The sequence below is a fragment of the Artemia sp. Qi Xiang Cuo genome, chromosome 3, assembly GCF_049724085.1.
Source record: "Artemia sp. Qi Xiang Cuo chromosome 3, ASM4972408v1, whole genome shotgun sequence".
NCBI lineage: Eukaryota > Metazoa > Arthropoda > Branchiopoda > Anostraca > Artemiidae > Artemia > Artemia sp. Qi Xiang Cuo.
In genome coordinates, this window is record NC_142796.1 from 31211492 (window position 1) to 31229374 (window position 17883).

Below are 17883 nucleotides of genomic sequence, written 5' to 3' on the forward strand. Positions count from 1 at the left end.
GGAATGTTTTAACGATGAATAAGCCGGGATCCAATGACCTTGTAGGGTTAGAAGTGTTAAGATGTGGGATCGACATACTTGGAATGACAGAAACACATTTGACGTGAACAGGCGATGAAGAAATCGCCAGTACAGGTCACAGGATGATTTGGCCAGGGTAAACCTCCAATAGAAGCAGCGGTGTAGGCCTGCTCCTAAGTAAGAAGGCAAAGAAATGCCTCATATCCCACAATCTAATATCGGATAGACTACTCAGTGCTCGCTTCAACCACAAGCATGGGAATATGTCCGTTACTTTGTGCTACGCACCAACGAATGTCTTTCCAGAGGTCGAATAAGATAATTTCTACTCAGCTCTAACATCTGCTTTATCCCGGATTTCCCCTCACGATGTTTGGGCCGTGGTGGGCGATTTCAATGCAACTGTATCAAACCCCAGCGGAGCTTTTAAATCTGTAGTTGGACCGGTTACCCCTGACTCGTTGAATGAAATTGGGACCCGACTCCTCCAGATTTGCGCTACCCCCTATTTCAGAGGAAAGACATCAATAAGCCAACATGGTATAGCAACGATGGGCGAACGCGGAAGATGATTGACTATATCTTAGTCAACCAAAGATGGCGCTCATCAGTTACGAATTGTAGAAGATATCGTGGTGCTGAGATAGGGAATACAGACCATCGATAAGTTTCCATAAATTTCCGCCCGCGTTTTAAATCCTAACGTTCAGAACGGCACCAGCCAAAATTAAAAACACAGAAACTAAAAATTGAGGCATTCTACCAAAAGTATTCAGTTGAAATTCAGAATAGGTTTGAATGCCTGGATACACTTGTTGACCCGGACACGTTCTGGCAGACTTATGAAAAGGATGTGCTAGAGCTTATCACTAATACCGACGGTAGCATCATGTATGCAAAGAAGCCCTGGCTATTGTAAGAAGCACTGCAAATCATAGAACAGCTCCGGAAAGCGCGGTTGGCCAGAGATATGCCCTCTTACAGACGGCTAAACGGGATTAGAAACAATATTATTCACCGTGATAAACAACAATTTGTTGATAAAAACAGCTGAAGAGCTAGAAGATGTGGCACGAAAAGGTGACGTCATGCCACTTTTTAAGCTTGTCAGAGATCTTAGCGATGGGAAACCACCAAAGATAGGCGCAGTTAAAACCGTCTCTGGCGAAATGCTAGAAGATGAAAACGCGCAACTTGATCGATAGATGGAGCACTTCGCAAAGCTATTAAACTCCTTTTTAACCAATCGTTTTCAAGTGCTTAAATATAAAAATGTTTATTCCGATCCCCTTCCTATCTTTTGTGGAGTGCCCCAAGGAACTCTGATAGGTTCCATTTTATTTCTTATAATGATTAATAGCCTCATGACTGATCACACAGAGCGATGGAAGTATGTGGACGACCTGTCTGCACTTGGGGTTTGTTGACGAAATATTAAAAGCTCGATTATGACATTACTTGACGATGTCACCCAGGAGGCTTCTTTGTCGAAGCTGAAAGTTAATGCTAATTAATCGTCAGTTATGATAGTTGATTTTTAAAATCACCCTCTTCTTTCACAAACCCCGTTCCTCCCAAAATCTCTGTCACACGCATTAAACTACTTGGGGTGACAATAACTGCTGACTTGAAGTGGGACGCCCATGTTCAAAATTTCCTAAAACAAGCTTCCCCTTCGGTTTCCCTTCTAAAACTTTTGTTAAAATTTTCTTGCCCCCCTAAGGATCTTCTCAAACTTTATTGTTCTTTTATTGCTTGTCCAGTGTGGCATTTCAGTCTTTCTTCAGAGCATATTTATAAGATTGAAGATGTGCAAAAACGAGCACTTAGAATCATAAATGGTGAAGGGAAGGTTCCATATCATTATCTTCTTGGTAAGTTCAAGCTCACCACGTTGGCCGAGAGAAGGAACCTCCTATGCCTTCGCTTCGGTACCAAGACCCTGGCTGTTCCTCGTTTACGTTCCATCATCCCCGAACCCTACCTTCCCGCCCGCAACAGACCGTCCCGTATAAAATCCCCAAACTGACTCCCATCCCCACTAAAACTGAAATATATTGGAAGAGTTATGTTCCCAGTTTTGTTAATTTATACAACAGCCAGAAAAATTTGTCCTTAATTTATTGTTATCTATTTTTTTTTCTTTTTGACTTTTTAATTAAATTTTTGACTCATCATATTTTTTTTTATGTATTTTCATTAATTTTATTGTTTTCTATTTTGTTTTATTTTTGACTTTTAATTAAGTGTTGATCTTTTTCATATATTTTTTTTACAATGAATTATGTGTATCAAAAGAGCGTGACATGAACGTCACGTTCTTTTTGATGATATATATATATATATATATATATATATATATATATATATATATATATATATATATATATATATATATATATATATATATATATATATATATATATATATATATATATATATATATCATCAAAAGAACGTGACGTTCATGTCACGTAATCAAAAGAATCAAAAGAACATGACATTTTATATTTCTAGTGACATTTTTATATTTCTGTGTGAGATATATATATAGTTTTTTTTGTTTTTTTGTTTTTTTTTTATTGTTTTATGTTTTTTGACGTAAAATTCAAATTCGGCAAATGCTGTGAAAGAAATTTAAAAAATAAAATCCTACTCTATTCTAAACGCCGAAAGAATCGTCGTTGACCCCAACCTAACTACATCCGTTCAGCAAACAACATATAAATATCTAGCAGAGCCTGATCCTCCCTCGGTAGAAGACATACAAAATGCCCTGCGGAGGAGGAAGAACAACAAGGCACCAGGAACCTGCAGGATCACCGTCGAGCTGCTAAAGTTCGGAGGACTGACAATGCTTCTTCGGCTGCACATGCTGTTCTCCCTCGTCTGGTCAACCGAATTTATACCTGAAGAATGGAAGGAAGGGATAATCCTTCCTGTATGGAAGCGGAAAGGTAGCCGTAGCGATTGCTCGAATTACAGTGTAATCACCCTCCTGTCAGTGCCTGGCAAACTATTCACCATGACGTTGCTTGTTAAGAGTATCCAGTTCATTCGTAAATGCCGCCGGATTCAGCAAGCAGGTTTCATGCCCGACAGATCCACGACCGAGCAGATATACACTATTCGGCAGGTCATTGAGAAAGCCCGCGAACTCCAGCGCACAGCATATATTGCATTTGTTGACTTTAAAGCAGCTTTAGACTCGATCAACCGCGAGTTCCTTTGGCTGATGCTAAAACAAATGGGACTCCCTGATAAATATTGCCCCCTGTTAAAGGCGCTCTACAGTCGTACAAAAAGCTCCATCCAGATTAATGGTCGTCGAAGCCCACTATTCGAAATAGATACACTGGTGTAAGGCAAGGCTGTGTTGCTGCTCTTGAACTTTTCAACGCGGTGATTGATTATGTCATGGATCGAACCACGAATTGGCTCCAATTAGGAATGAAATATGGCGATAGAGTCTAAACAGATTGTGATTTTTCAAACAAAACTGCCCTGGCATTCGCTTCGTAAGTTAAATTCGAGGCAACCCTAAACATGCTGTCAGAGAAGGCCCTGAAAGTCGCTTTACACAGTAGCTGGCAGAAAACAAAAATAACGATTGCCAACCTGTGGAGTAATTTCGCCAACCCACCAGCTTTTAATTTTATAGGACACACTGTTGAAGTTGTCAATTCTTTTACTTACCTTGGATCTGTCGTCTCGGATAACGGCTCAATTGAAATGGAAGTCAAGTCGCACATCGCGAAAGCTGCGTCTATTATGACTCGATTATGCCGTTCCTTGTGGTCAAAGCCCAACATTAGCCGAAAAATGAAAATGTAGATTCGTAACACGCCCAAATCACATATCCTTTTCTACGGTTCTAAACCTCTGTCGGTATCTCCTTCTGCTCGATATATCACACTTACGGTCCAGAAAAACTTACTAAGAGGAATCGAAAGGGCCAAGAGGTGTAATGTTGTCTCGAGCAACCGATTGCTGAAATTAACGGATCACACCCCGAACCCTCTGCAGCTCGCCATAAGAACTCTACGATGGCTTGGCCACTTAATTCGCATGCCAGCATACTTTTCAATTTTGATCCCCCTCAACATGGCTGGAAGCGCCCCCGTGTAAGACCCCGGTTCAGATGGAGGGACAGCCCTACCCAGTACGGTACTTCTCCATGATCGGTACTGATCTCCAATAAGCAGTTACGCTTGTACAGGACCATTCGGAATGGAGGCAAAGAGTCACATCTCTATGCTGGACCACCAGCAGGAGCCTTAAGTCAAGTAAGTCAAGTTACTACGAACTTTTTGACGGATTAGTATGTGTTGGACAGATTAATTATAATTTATAGATTTTTGAAAGTTTTCCCTACAGAATGCCTAGAATGAGACTACTTTCAGCAAAAAAAAATTCTGAAGATGAAAACAAAACCTAAATATTGATATCCAACAGAAAACGTGGCCTCAGATTCAGTTTCTTATATGAGATCAGTTCTTAGAGGTAAGACTGTTAACCTGGAGTTGAATATTTCGGCACAAAGTCTCAATTAGGGGGTCACTTCGATGCAAACTCTGATATTTCAATGATTCCCTGTCTAAGAAGACCCTATATACGATTAGTCAAGTCTTAATCCAGCCTTGGTGACGGATAAGCAAAAGAATTGGAAAACATTGCCCATAGTATCTTGCAGGATCGTTTGAAGCACCTATCTTATGTTTTCAATACCAATGGCGGGGCAAGTGAAAGTTGGTAATCCTATTAGTCTGAATTATCTGTGAGTTGAGCAGACTAAATATCCTACAAGTATTTTATTTGCTTAGTTACTGATCCTTGACAAGTTGTGAAGGCTGACAATAGTTCTAGTCCTGAAGATTGAATTAAAGTTACCTGGAAGGCTAAAATATAAAGTAAAAGAAGTAATAACGTTATAAAATTTATCATGCAGTATCTATATTAAAAGTAGGCATATCTTACCAGTCACTAATCAGGTTTTATTAGTTTTATAAACTCGCTGCAGCGCTAAAGTTCCTGACTGGTAAACGGGCAACCATTCCTCTTCCTACCTCTCCTGTTTAAAGTCTTTGCTTTATTTTATTCCTAAATTCACGGCGCCAGGTGTAATTAAGTATCTAGTTTGCCGCTAGTCTTTTATCGAGGTTTTTAGATGACTATTGAATCTTGCTGTGAAATAGTCAACAGACTTTTGGGATAACTGCCCCAGGAAGATCATTCCAGATCGAAGTGTAACGTCAGATGAAACTGTTCTTCAAGTACTCTGTTCTTGGTTTGCCAGTCTTAGGATAATTGGACCGAGCTTTGTGCCTTCGTGTCTGTATATAACAGTTTTGTGTCTGTTTGTTTTGAAATCCTCCCTAAAAACTGGCAAAGATTTAAAGTCTTTTTAATGATCCCATCCCAGAATAGTCTGGGACGCTACGAAACAAGAAAATGAAAGATACTTAGGAAAACGTAGGTTATTCAGTGGCTGTGAAAAAAGAAGAAAAATCTTAATATATCGGACGTGACGTCTTTGTTCATTTCAAATATTTGATGTATTTCGTTTCTTTGATCAGATTTTTATTTTTGATCAGAATGATCAAATAATAATTTTTGATCTTTTTGTTTCTTTAATGAGATATCCATAAGCATCTGAAGTATTTCGTTTCTTTGAGACGGTTTCCTCCCCCCCCCCAAAAAAAAAGAACTAAGTGTTGTTTTTCTATACAGCGAAAATATGTTTAGACATCCAAAGGTAATGTATAACAGGCTGGAACCTGTCTTTGTTTTTTTTTTTCGCCTATTTTTATACAGAAAAAATCTTTTCGAGACATCAAAACTTGATGAATTCAATGTCAAAATCGTTCTAGTCTGCTGTGCATCCAGTTTTTGTGCCTTTGAAATAATTTTCTTTAAAATAAAGAATATTAAAATTAGTTAATTAAAAAAGACTAGTTAAAATTAAAATGCCCGAAGGCAGATCCCTGTAGGTATTGTAAACATGTTTTTTTTATCTATCATATGAAAATTAGTTCAATAGAAAGAACCTGTTTAAATTTTTTGTTTACTATTAAAAAGATTGAATTTTTCTGCTGAATCTAGAAATTTAAGTAGAAAAAGACTTGTCTTAAGAAATATCTGTGAAGGAAAGAATTCACCAACAAACGTTTGTAATGCAAGTTTTGTTTGAATGACAAGTTCAAAAACCGTATGTATTTGGAATTGGCGTCAAAATGGAGCCGTTTCCCTTCGTGAAAAATGGAAAGTTAAAAATGAAAGAAGCATGTCTTTTAGTGAAATTTTGAGACTTTAAGCAGCTACAGCCTAATTCTCCTCTAAACGTAGAGAACGCTAGTATGCAGGATAATTTGTAGGGTGTGTTCTTCTGTTGGAGTGTGGCAAACTGGGTACCTCAGTAATGTTTGTTTCCTAAATAACAGATGTACAAAATCAATTTTCTTAATTTCATTTTTTTGGGCCGGAAGAACAAATTTGCGCTATGTCGCAACTTTAATCTTCCTTGGAACAAAATCTAATTTATAGATTTAGCTTGTAATTCTACCCTGACTCGAAGTAAAGTAGGGATTTTATATTAGTTCAATTGACTACTCCAAAGTCAGATTGAATTCGGAACACCTGTGGTGAACCCAGGTGCCTCACAATAGTGTTTCCACGGCTTATCGCCCCTGTCTCTGTCCCAATGACTCCATTGTCACTACAGAATCAGCAGCAACAGGGATATTTTATTAGCTGCTTTAAAAAAGTTATGTCTTGCTTATTTTGCTCCGGGAATCAGCTATTTTTTGTAGACTCTTAAAGGCCCAATCGCAATGAGATTTTACTAATATTGAGATTTAGCTAGTGGTAATTTGAGCCAATCCGATTTTTCTGGGGACTTTGGCTGAAAAATTCTTTGGGATACTCTGGATTCGCTCAAATTAGCGCTAGTGAAATGTTGGTTTTAGTATAGTTTTACTGTAGATAAGATAATATATTTATTTAAAAAAGATCAAAAAAAGTGATAGCCCTTTGTGGGCTATCACAAGCCCACAAAGGGCCAAATTTGGACTTTGGAGTCGACAATATAAATGGTTGCACTAAAACTGGCAAAAATGCAAAAAACAACAACGAAATAGAAAAATCATAATCAATAATCATTTAAAAGTCAATAATTAAAACTATAAAAAGTCAATGAAAAAGTTAAAAAGATAAAAACTGGTTAATATAAACTTACACAAATACAAATCAGAAAAAGAACTAGAACGGACATAAAAAAAAGGGGGGGATAAGCGAATATACACAAAAAAGAAGAGCGAGACATAAATACATATAAATTAAAAGGGACACTAAGAAAGTGTCAATAATTTAACTACAGTAAGTCAATAAAAGAGTTAAAAAAATAAAACTGGTCAAGAAAGGGGGAGGGGACTATGGGCCTTAAGAATTATATGAGCTTGGATCATGTCGCTCTTTTCTCTAAGGTACACAAGTTTTATTGAATCCAGCGGAAGACATTGTTGTCCTTTTTTGATAATGATCGTGTTTCTATTTTTTGCTGGATCGATTTCCATCAAAAAAGAAATTCAGTGTTATAAACGGCTCATCAGTTAATTTCAGTCTCTTCTGAACTATACAGTTTAGTGGTTTTCATATTGTTTGATCTATTTAACTTTAAATATCAAAGTTTGAAGCGTTTCAGAATAAATAACAAATTTTATTAGTTGGGAGTGGGAGATACTTTTTAGACTTAAAATATTGTATCTAAGAGTCGCCCTACCTATAGTGTCTGTGCAATGTCATGTCTTACATGTTTATGATGCTTTCTCGCGCTAAAAACATGATGATATTATTGTTAATATTTGTGAAGTTAGTAAGGTCCATGGTTTTCACTTGGTTATAATGAGATGGCAACCTGTATGGATCTTCTTTGAAGTGCCATCTGGTATATCGTTTTGTTGTTGACATTTGTTGTTAGTTTGTGGGGTTATTATTTTATTTCTTTTAATATTTTGTAATTTTGACAGGTTGTTGAAGCAGCGGATGTAATTCTTGAGATTTTAGATGCCCGAGATCCTCTTGGAACTCGTTCCAGTGTCGTTGAAAAGGCAGTTGTCGAGTCAGGACCAAACAAGAGACTAGTTTTGGTTTTGAATAAAGCTGGTAGGTTTAAAAAAGCCGCTTGGAATCAGGACAAACTGAAATGGAGATATTTAGGATCTCATCATTTCTTAACAATCTGTATGGTTGTACCAATTTCGACATATGGTACAGCTAACCTAAGACCACGCAAAAAGCCATAATGTATGTTGGTTATGAAAGGTTAAACTGCCTCCTGGTACCAAGTGGGGTGGGGTTGTTTGGGTGGAGAATCCCTTTCAAAGTCAGTTCAAGAACCTTTTGCTGTAAACATCTCGAAGTGGAAAAAAATCTTGATCTCTCTTTTAAAATGTTCTTTCGAATTTGTCTAAAAGTAAGAGAACGAATATGCACTTTTTGCTATTGCAAGAAGCCGTTGCTTAAAGCTTACGCCAATTCACGGTTTATGAGATGTAACTCACTGATTTTGATAATTGCTTTGATAGATGCAAAAGAACGGGCTTTCAAATATTACAACTATATTTTTCATTATTACTTCAATTGTACGCAACCTTTTCTTAAGATAATTAAATAATTCTAACTGATATGTACTTTAGTCAAAATGATGGGAGCTGGCCCCTGGTCATTCCTGGCCCAATATTTTCTTTGCCAGTTATTACACCATTGAAGATGAAAATATAAATGACAGTGAAACAAAATCTTGAACTGATGATCTTTCAACAACTAATACCATTATATGTCTAATCCTCCCCTTGTATATTTCCCGGATATATAATTATATATCCGATCCTCTCCCCCCTAACGTAAAAGTTATTAACGATATTTTATTTTAAAAGAGATGGGAGCTGGCCCCCTGGTCCTACATGGTCCAATACATGGCCTACATGGCCCAGTTTGTTCATGCTGAGCTCACACATTTTACTTTTTTTTTTCTTCTACTGAGATTTTCTCTTGTTTTTTCTTCTTTTTCTTACGTTTAAATTACTGATTTCACTAGTCAAATCATTGCACACAGGCCAGCTGACCTTCTAGCAACAGTTATTTCTTTGAATATTTGTTTTATTACATGATTTGCTGAAAATAGAGGTGTTAAATATACCATTTGAAATATATATTTTTTTAATATGACAATCAATTAATCACTAGCTAACTTTCTCTTTAAGTGTATTTATGACGGGCCGATTGAACCCCCCCCCCCCTCTATTCTCGAAAAATATTTGCTCTGGCTACTTGGCGCACTAGAAATCTCGCATTTTGCTAAAACTAATTCAGTTTTTTTTTTTGTGAAACTTTTCTTATTTAAATGTAGCCATGTCAAATTGAATGCGTTCCAGTGCTGCCACTGAGAATTTAACAGATTCCCAAAAGATATGCCCTGATTAGGATAATGGAACTAAAAAGTTCATTCTTGTTTCTGATAATTAAATTGTGCTTGAAGACCACTTGCTTAAATTTTGTTGGTTCAAATGTCTCTAGTCTGGAATTTCTGAAAAATAGATATAATTCCTAAATTAAATGCTACAGTAGACACATTTAAATTCATAGATTTACTTAAATTCTAAAATTGAATCAGCAAATCTATGAATATATTTTACAAGAAAGACAAGTAATTTTTTCTTGGAAGTGGTAAGCTTCGCTTATTTCCACTGGATTGACCGTCTTTGTTGCTATATGATTCCATATAGTACACGAAATACTCACTACCATTGCACTTCCATTGGGCTTTCCCAGTAGGCAAATCTCCTATTATATGAACAATCTCTTTCGCCGACTTGCCTGCAAGTCCTGTGGACATGGTCAGTCATAAATCTTTGAATCATTTTTTAGTCTCCAACTGTTTTCAAATAACTCAGAGAACTGGTAGACTATTTGAATAACCGTTACTTTATACCTAACCTTAGTTCTGCCCCAGGATGGATCATTGACGTCATGGGCGCCGGCAGGGGGGGGGGCGTGGCCCCCCAGGAAATTTGGGATTACAAAGTAATTATAAGGGAACCAAAAGAAAAAGCAGAATATGGAAAAACCATTGAAAAAATGTGTATTGCCCCATCGTTGACAGCCTCCCGATAGATTTGGACTGATGAACGAAAGTGTAAGAATCTAACTGTTGATAAAATCTGATAAAAAAATCAACTGTTTATGGTGATCCTTAATATTTATTTGTTTATATGTAATTAGTGCAGTTATTAGTACACAAGAAAGTTCGTATAGTTAAAGAAAACACAAGGAAAACAACTTAATACGAGGCAAGTTCATATAAATAGAAAAAGAAAATAACACCATTTAAAATTGCTGAGAACTAAGTTCCTTGCAGTATTTGCCACTCCAAAGAAATTTCTTGGCGGGGCTGATGATGACCTAACCTTGCCTTTTCCACCTCTGTGCTGGTAGAAATCGGAATGTAACATTTTGGCTGTATAGAGAAACAATTTAATTAATTCCTACTCCCCCCTACCTCTTTCAACATTTATCTGAAGCCTCGTGAAGAGTAAGCAGTTTGTCCATCAAAGTGTATTTTTTAGGAATCTACCCAACCCCCATCTAAACAATGACTCATCCCTCCCTCATTATAGCTGATACGCAATAACACATCGCCAAACATTGCCTAATTTCATTATAAATAAAGCGAATCAACTTGGTCGAATCAAGTACTACCCCCATATGGCATTACTTTTTTTACAACTGAAAAGCCTAAAATGTAATTTTTTATACTTTTATATCAATTAGTTTCTCAGAATTTTAAATTGATTGCAAATTCTTCCTATTCGGGGTAAAGTCGTAGTTTTGTGCACTAAAATAGCAAGAAAATAAGATTTTTCCCTGCTCCAATCTGTATGGTCACTTAAAAAAGAGCTTTAAATTTACGTTTGAATGAGCTCCCTCTCAATTATATTAGACTTTCAGTTTGATTCAATCAACAAAACAAATAACAACAAAACAAACAAACATGCGTAGACGATGTTTTTTCTGAAAAAAAAAAGAAGCGAAATTCCACATTTGGAAGATTGGTGCTTGAAACCTCTACCGTAGGGTTCTCTGATATGATGCATCTAATAAAGAGATTTTCAATGAGATCGCCTGCTTTTTTTTTGGGGGGGGGGGTGTATTTTGTTTGACTTTGTATTCAATTTAATTGCTCTTTTTATTTGAGTTTTTTCCTAAAAGTGTCTAAAAATAAACTTAATCCTACGAAAAAAATCCTGAAATATATTCCCTGTCACCCAACCACTACTGATATTTTGCTGTTTGGCTCCCCCCCCTGGAAAATTTTCTGCCGGCGCCCTCGATTGACGTGATCATCAAGAAGTGAAAAGAATCATTTTTATACAACTCCGAAAAAGTTATGGCAGCTTTGCCTCTCAGAGTGACTAGCTGTCTGGGCTTTATTTTAATTAGCCATGGCTCTCAAGTTTTTCATCACTTCCACCAAGTTTATAATTCACACCTTATATTATAGTATATAAGGGTAGATTGCCCTTATAAACTATTTATTTATATTTACCGTGTGCTTCGTCTCTTTGAAATGGATGTGATTTGGATGACTCATCCTTTGGGAGCCGGACCGTATGAGCTCTTTGAAATTGGTTTGACCTGTTTTGTTAGTAGGGAGTATGGTAGTATACCCTTGTAAATTACTACCTCTGCAACGTAGTAATTTGCAGGGGGTGGTTGAGCTCTGTAGAAAAATTCATTGAGAGGTTCACTGTAAACTCTTTCCTGAGAGTTCTAAAAAAAGAACCATAGCTAAAATACTTCCTTAAAATTGTTTAAGTAGAAAGAAGATTATTTTCTAATATTCCATATGCTTACTGTGCAACCATAGTTGATTTCTCTCTTTTTTTTTTTTTTTTGTGGGTGGGGGGGGGGGGCAGAACAATCCAAAAGGATAAGCATTGATAGCTGGGTAGTGCACGTGATTTATCTTATTTGTTAAATTTTGTTTGTTGTACTTGCAGATTTAGTACCAAAGGAGAATCTCCAGCAATGGCTGAAATATCTTCGCAACGAATTTCCCACAATTGCCTTCAAAGCATCGACGCAGTCTCAGGCTAACAGATTAGGACGAAATAATAAGAAAATCACATGGGTTACTGACTCTGAGCTCCAGTCCTCTAAATGTCTTGGTGCTGATACTCTAATGAAACTCCTTGGAAATTATTGTCAAAATAGAGGGATTAGGACGCAGATTCGTGTTGGTGTAGTTGGTAAGATGGAAAATTAATTAGAAACTTATTTCGTTTCTTCATATTGTATGTTTATTTTCTCTTCAACTGTATATTTCTACATGCTGTTCTACAGGCTGTTTCTCCTGAAAAGTTGTATCTGACATTTTCCCCTTCTGACAGAATTGTCAAAAACTGTTTGCTGAGATGTTTTTCTGGGAAGGATCAGTAGGGCTATGAGTGTTCAATCACTTTAATCCTCCTGGTCCTCATTACCCTACTGATCCTTCCTTTGAGGACAGTTTAGCAAACGTTCTTTTTTTTTTTTTTTTTAGCAATTGTCTGAGAAGCCTGAATATACAGTTTATATAATTATCCAGTAAGTTTACCGCAGATGATTTCTGGCTCTTCATTCTTGGTGCGAACAAAAAGCTCCTCCCACTTATTTGTGCACTTATTGTCCACTTATTGGTGAGCCGGCTAAGTGGTTTTGTTAGTACTTGTTCCGTAGGTGATTATTCTTTGTCTACCCGTGAAAAGATCTAATGCCGCTTATGTTTATACGTTCTCTGGAGCACTCGCACCTCGGTCCGGGTTTTTATAATGGGTGAGATAGGGAAAGATCATACTGCTAATTATATAAACTGTGCCTGAATATAACAGATATAGCATTTAGACCTGATAGAGACAGCATGTATAAACTCATTAACAAAAGTCTGAATGTCGTTGGCGCATTTTCTTCCTAATGCACATTGAAAGCTGTCATACAAATAAAAACGTTGTTTATTTTTTTATTTTTTGACGAAGAAGAGCCAAGAGTTCAATAGAAGCTGTTAGTACATTTGAAATATTTTTTCTATGTGGGAACAGTCGTCTTTTTCTTACATCTTAGAAAGCTAGGTTCTAACAGAAGACAGTGAAATAAATTTCACTTTTTCCTCTTTTGATTTAAAAAAAAAAAAAAAAAAAAAAAAAAAAAAAAAAAAAAAAAACTCCTTTTTCTGACTACCCTATAGAGGTTATAAAACAAGTGGAACTATAAAAAGGACATGAAACTGAGCTGAACCAAAGGCTTTTAAAAATGTAAGCGATCCTGATGGACGAAATTATACATGAACTCATATTAAGGGTACTAATGAAAAGTTAATCATATGACAAAGCAAAAGGAAACTGTTGTCACAGATATAAACTGTGACTTTCCAGAAATAAGATATGTGGGTACTGTGTACAGTTTTAAAGGCTTAGGCTTAGAATCAAAGAAAAGTCTATTTCTGGGTTGAAAATGGCGTTAAAATGAATGATAGTCCACTTATCTTGCGTCTTTTTTGGTGTTTTGAGTTGAATTTGATATGTTTCATCTGCGTTTTAACTGCATTTAGTTTCATTTTAGGGCTTCCAAATGTTGGCAAAAGCAGCATTATAAACAGCTTAAAAAGAAGTAAAGCATGTCTCGTAGGTGCCACCCCTGGCATTACCAAGTCGATGCAAGAGGTCGCCCTAGATTCTAAGATTATATTGCTTGATAGTCCTGGTATGGTATTGGCTGCAGGTAAAATGTCTGATTCATCGGTGGCACTTCGTAACGCCATCAAAGTGGAATCCCTGACTGATCCAATCACACCCGTGGAAGCTATTTTAAGACGAACTAACAAGGAATACGTAAGTAGCTTTAAGGACAGGATAGCGAAGACTTGGAAAAAGAGAAAGAAAATAGCTTTAAATTAGTCACGTTTAAAGAACTCAGCACTAATTTCAGCAACAAAATTGAAGAAAAGACAAAGGTAATTGTCTAGCTGGGACACTTTTTATACCATGGAGAGTTATTTTGCTGTGGAAACGAAATTTTCAGGAATTGATCTACAGCTTAAATCAATGCACGGGAATGTTTTTTAAGCATTCTCCTTCTCGACTACAATCCGAATTTTTATGAACTCGATCAATATTTTATTGCTGATTAGATATAAATCCCTTAAACGAATATAAAGCTCAAATTAGGAGCTGAAAGGCTGTTGTAGAATTCCTTCATCCACAGCTTTCGCTTTTTTTAGGGCTTGAAAAATCCTTTGCGACAAAAAAAGAAGAAAAAACACAAATTTGGCTGAGAATGTAGCTCAAATCATGTGTAACTGTCAAAGAAAAGTACCCTCTAAGCCAAATTAGATCTTTTTTTTTTCAGGTTTCGTCATTCACTTGGCACAGAGCTCCTCAAAATGACAAAAAGCTCTTCCTTGACATTAGCAAAACAAATAAGAAAAAAATAATTCTAAGTAGGGTAACCTCTACATATGCAATTTTATTCATGTATTACTAAAAGTTTACCCCCTATATTCAAGATGTTCCCAGTTTTTTATATTTAATATATCAAGTATAAAACTTCTAAGGTATTTACTGTTCAAGATTTTGCTCTCTTTGCTCTATTGTAGATTGAATCCACGAAGATGGGTCTCGTCCTATAAACAATCCTTACAATGCTGAAACCCTCAGGCTGCATAATTTGGCCATTCTGAGTCTTGCAGACTAATCTCAATATTTAGATTGCATATGTTTGTGAAGCTTCGAATAACCAACACGGGTGTTAGTCAAACTATGGCAACTCTGTTTTATATCCATTATTGGATATACTGTCTCTGTGATCCTAAAAGAGGTAACGCAAGAAACTCTGACTTACGGTAATTATAACTCAAATAGAACCTCCTTCTGTTGTACACTTATCATATGTCGCTTTCATATATTTCCATATACCTGAGCACAGACAATGGGAAATAGAAGGGGAATTCTGTTCACCCGAGGTTCATCTGGGACCATTCTATGGGAAAAATAGACCTAAAATTTATTCCCTTTAACTTTTAATCGTTATCGACGAAAAATGCTCCGACTACTCCCCTCCGAGGCTAGACCTGTGTGCACCTATGTATATCCTAGCAATATTTAGAGGAGCTTTGAACTAGCTTGATTTTGCTACGCCTAATAGAGGTTTATTTCGTATATTTTAGTCGCTCCTAACTTTATTTTTATTTAATCCTCATGCATTCATTAGTTGGTGCAGTAGAGTGACTCGGTAAAACGTTTAATATTTAAAACTATGTCTTCGCGTCGCTTGTTTAGTTTATTTTTTTTTTATTTTATTTTTTTTGGAGCCGCTGGTATATTGATAGTACTGCTGTTACTAAGAACTTGGTGCAACACCAATCCGGCGGAAACCAATAAATGCGCACGCACCTCTTCCACCTCTGTCTATTTAAAACCCTATCCCTTTTTTCCCCTTCCATGCTATTCTGATCTTCCTTAAATCCTTCTTATAACCTTCTCCCAGCCTTTTCGGGACGACCTGATCTTTGTTTGGTCTCCGATGGATGACCAAAAAGGGAAATCTTTGGCAATCTTTCATCCGCCATGCGGAAAACATGGCCTAGCTATCTTAACCTATCTTTCATTATAGCCCCAGAAAGTGGAATCGAATCACATTTTCGTACAACTTACTGTTTGATATGACTTAGTGAAACGAGTACATAAAACTGTACTAGACCATTACTCTGGAAAACATTCGACAAATCTTAGACTATTTTAATTACAAAAAAAACCTTCGTTTTGGCTTTTCTACTTTTTAATCTGTGTTTCCTAGTAATATTACTCGGATATATGAAGCTATCCGGTTGATCGATTTGCTACCAATATAATCTAAATCTAGACAGTTTAGCTTTCCAGCTTATATTATGTGCTCTTATAGTCTTCGCCTTATTCCTTAAGACGAAGTACATCACAATAAACCATATAAACAGGGATATGAAGCAGCCCGGCTTAACTCCTAACTCCACACTGGAGCATCGACCGTCACTTGCTACCTAACACTATTCAGTTTAATGTATTATCTGGTATACTATTCAAGGATATGACCTTCAATATAGCTTTTTTTATTAGCTAAATAAATTGCTTGTACATAATCGGAAAATGGAGAATAAATAATGATTCAGACACTTTTTAATTACTAATCTAAGAAGGAATGTTTGGTCAACTCATCCTCTCTCATTCCTAAAAGCACATTGTTCTTTTCTTAAAACTTTATCTGCCATATCTCTTTAAAAGTAACATTACGCCTAGTAATTCGCTTCCTACAGAAATATATGTTATTTTTCCATAATTACGACAGCCACTCTTATCACCTCTCTTATAGAGAGGTTTAATCAAAATTTTGGTGAAATTGGTGAGCGCTTTCCTCCCCTTTTTCAAAATTACATTCATCGTCTTCAGTAATTTAGCTGTAACTTTGCAACCAACACATTTTAGAAGCTTCCTTGCCACTCGCTCAGCACTTAAGATTTGAAACTTGAGGAAAAAAGTCCTCTGTAAGTATGCTTTACGGTGAAATGTGTGTGGGTACTTTAATCTAGTGTAAGGTTTTATTCTCAAATTGAGTAATAAGGTGATACTTGAGTTTTTCTGGCAATAATATGTAAGTTTAAAACAAATCACTAATTTATTTCGTTATTATATCATTATTTAAGTAGCTGTATAATTTAGTTAATTTATTAATATTTTTCTCTTTCGGCAATGCCCTTTTATTTTTGAATAAACTTCACAGACAAGTATTCCTTCTTGAAAAAGGATATACATAAAGGCTCTCTGGTGTATACCTCCCAAGGAACCTCTAAATATTCAGTTATCGAAAACTAAAGCTACTGGTTGTTTTCGCTTGGATATTTTTTCGACAATTGCGATATTTGTTGCACGTCTACGATTTTCCCCATCCCCCTTAGAATTGCCTTGGAAATAAACTAGAATTCTTAAATGAATAAATTATGAATCGAGACGAAGTAAGAGAGCGACTAGACGTAGTTTGTACCATCGTTGCCTAATAGTTGCCATCGTTATTGTTTTGGATGCAAGTGTCTTTGTCTTTTGCCCAAATCGTTTAAATTGTGTCTTAAGACTAAGTTTCTTCGTAAATTGTTTGTTCATGCGATTGGACTTCTAAAGCATTTAAACTGTTAATTTTCCCTCTGACTAATTTCATTATTTTGTGTCTTAAGATGATGCTGCAATATATATTAGAAGACTATGATACAACTAAAGATTTTTTGTGCCTCTTGGCCAAACGAATTGGCAAGCTCAAGAAAGGAGGTATTCCTGATTGCGAAGCTGCTGCGCGGCGTGTTCTTCAGGATTGGAACACGTGAGTAGATTATTTTTCGTTATGTATCCAAATTCTTGCCATCCATTTTAGTAATAAATCAGCAGACACTCGTTCTGAAAAACTCAGCATTAGAGACCTACTTAGACCATCAACCAGACACTTGGTACCAACGGGTGCAAAAATGACCCCTTTTCAGTGCATAGTTTCTGCTTCCCTGCCGATTTCAGTGGAATGATCTATTGATGCATTCAAAAATCTGTCTTTAATTCTGTAGGTTGGTATTTGAATCTATTTAAATTTGAAACTAAAAAAGGGGGGCAGTGGCCTTATTTTTATAGCCGTGCACTAGCAGTATTTTAACTTGTAACATGAAAAGAAAGTGGCAATATCAAAGGTTCAATAAGGGAAAATTTACTGGAAAAAGTGACGCATGCTATAGATGACCCTAGGGGAGAGGTAAATTATATA

General features: G+C 36.4%; 1 protein-coding gene across 2 annotated transcripts in view; it reads left to right on the plus strand.

The window, feature by feature from the left end:
• The window catches only part of LOC148954004 (guanine nucleotide-binding protein-like 3 homolog), an 84814-nt gene that overhangs the window by 19738 nt on the left and 47193 nt on the right, over positions 1–17883 (plus strand). For both annotated transcript variants that reach the window (XM_089085738.1, XM_089085737.1), the window contains exons 5-8: positions 8046–8181; positions 12078–12326; positions 13675–13943; positions 17312–17454. In XM_089085738.1, coding sequence (XP_088941864.1) covers positions 8046–8181; positions 12078–12326; positions 13675–13943; positions 17312–17454 — 797 coding nt within the window. The remainder of the gene's footprint in view (positions 1–8045; positions 8182–12077; positions 12327–13674; positions 13944–17311; positions 17455–17883) is intronic.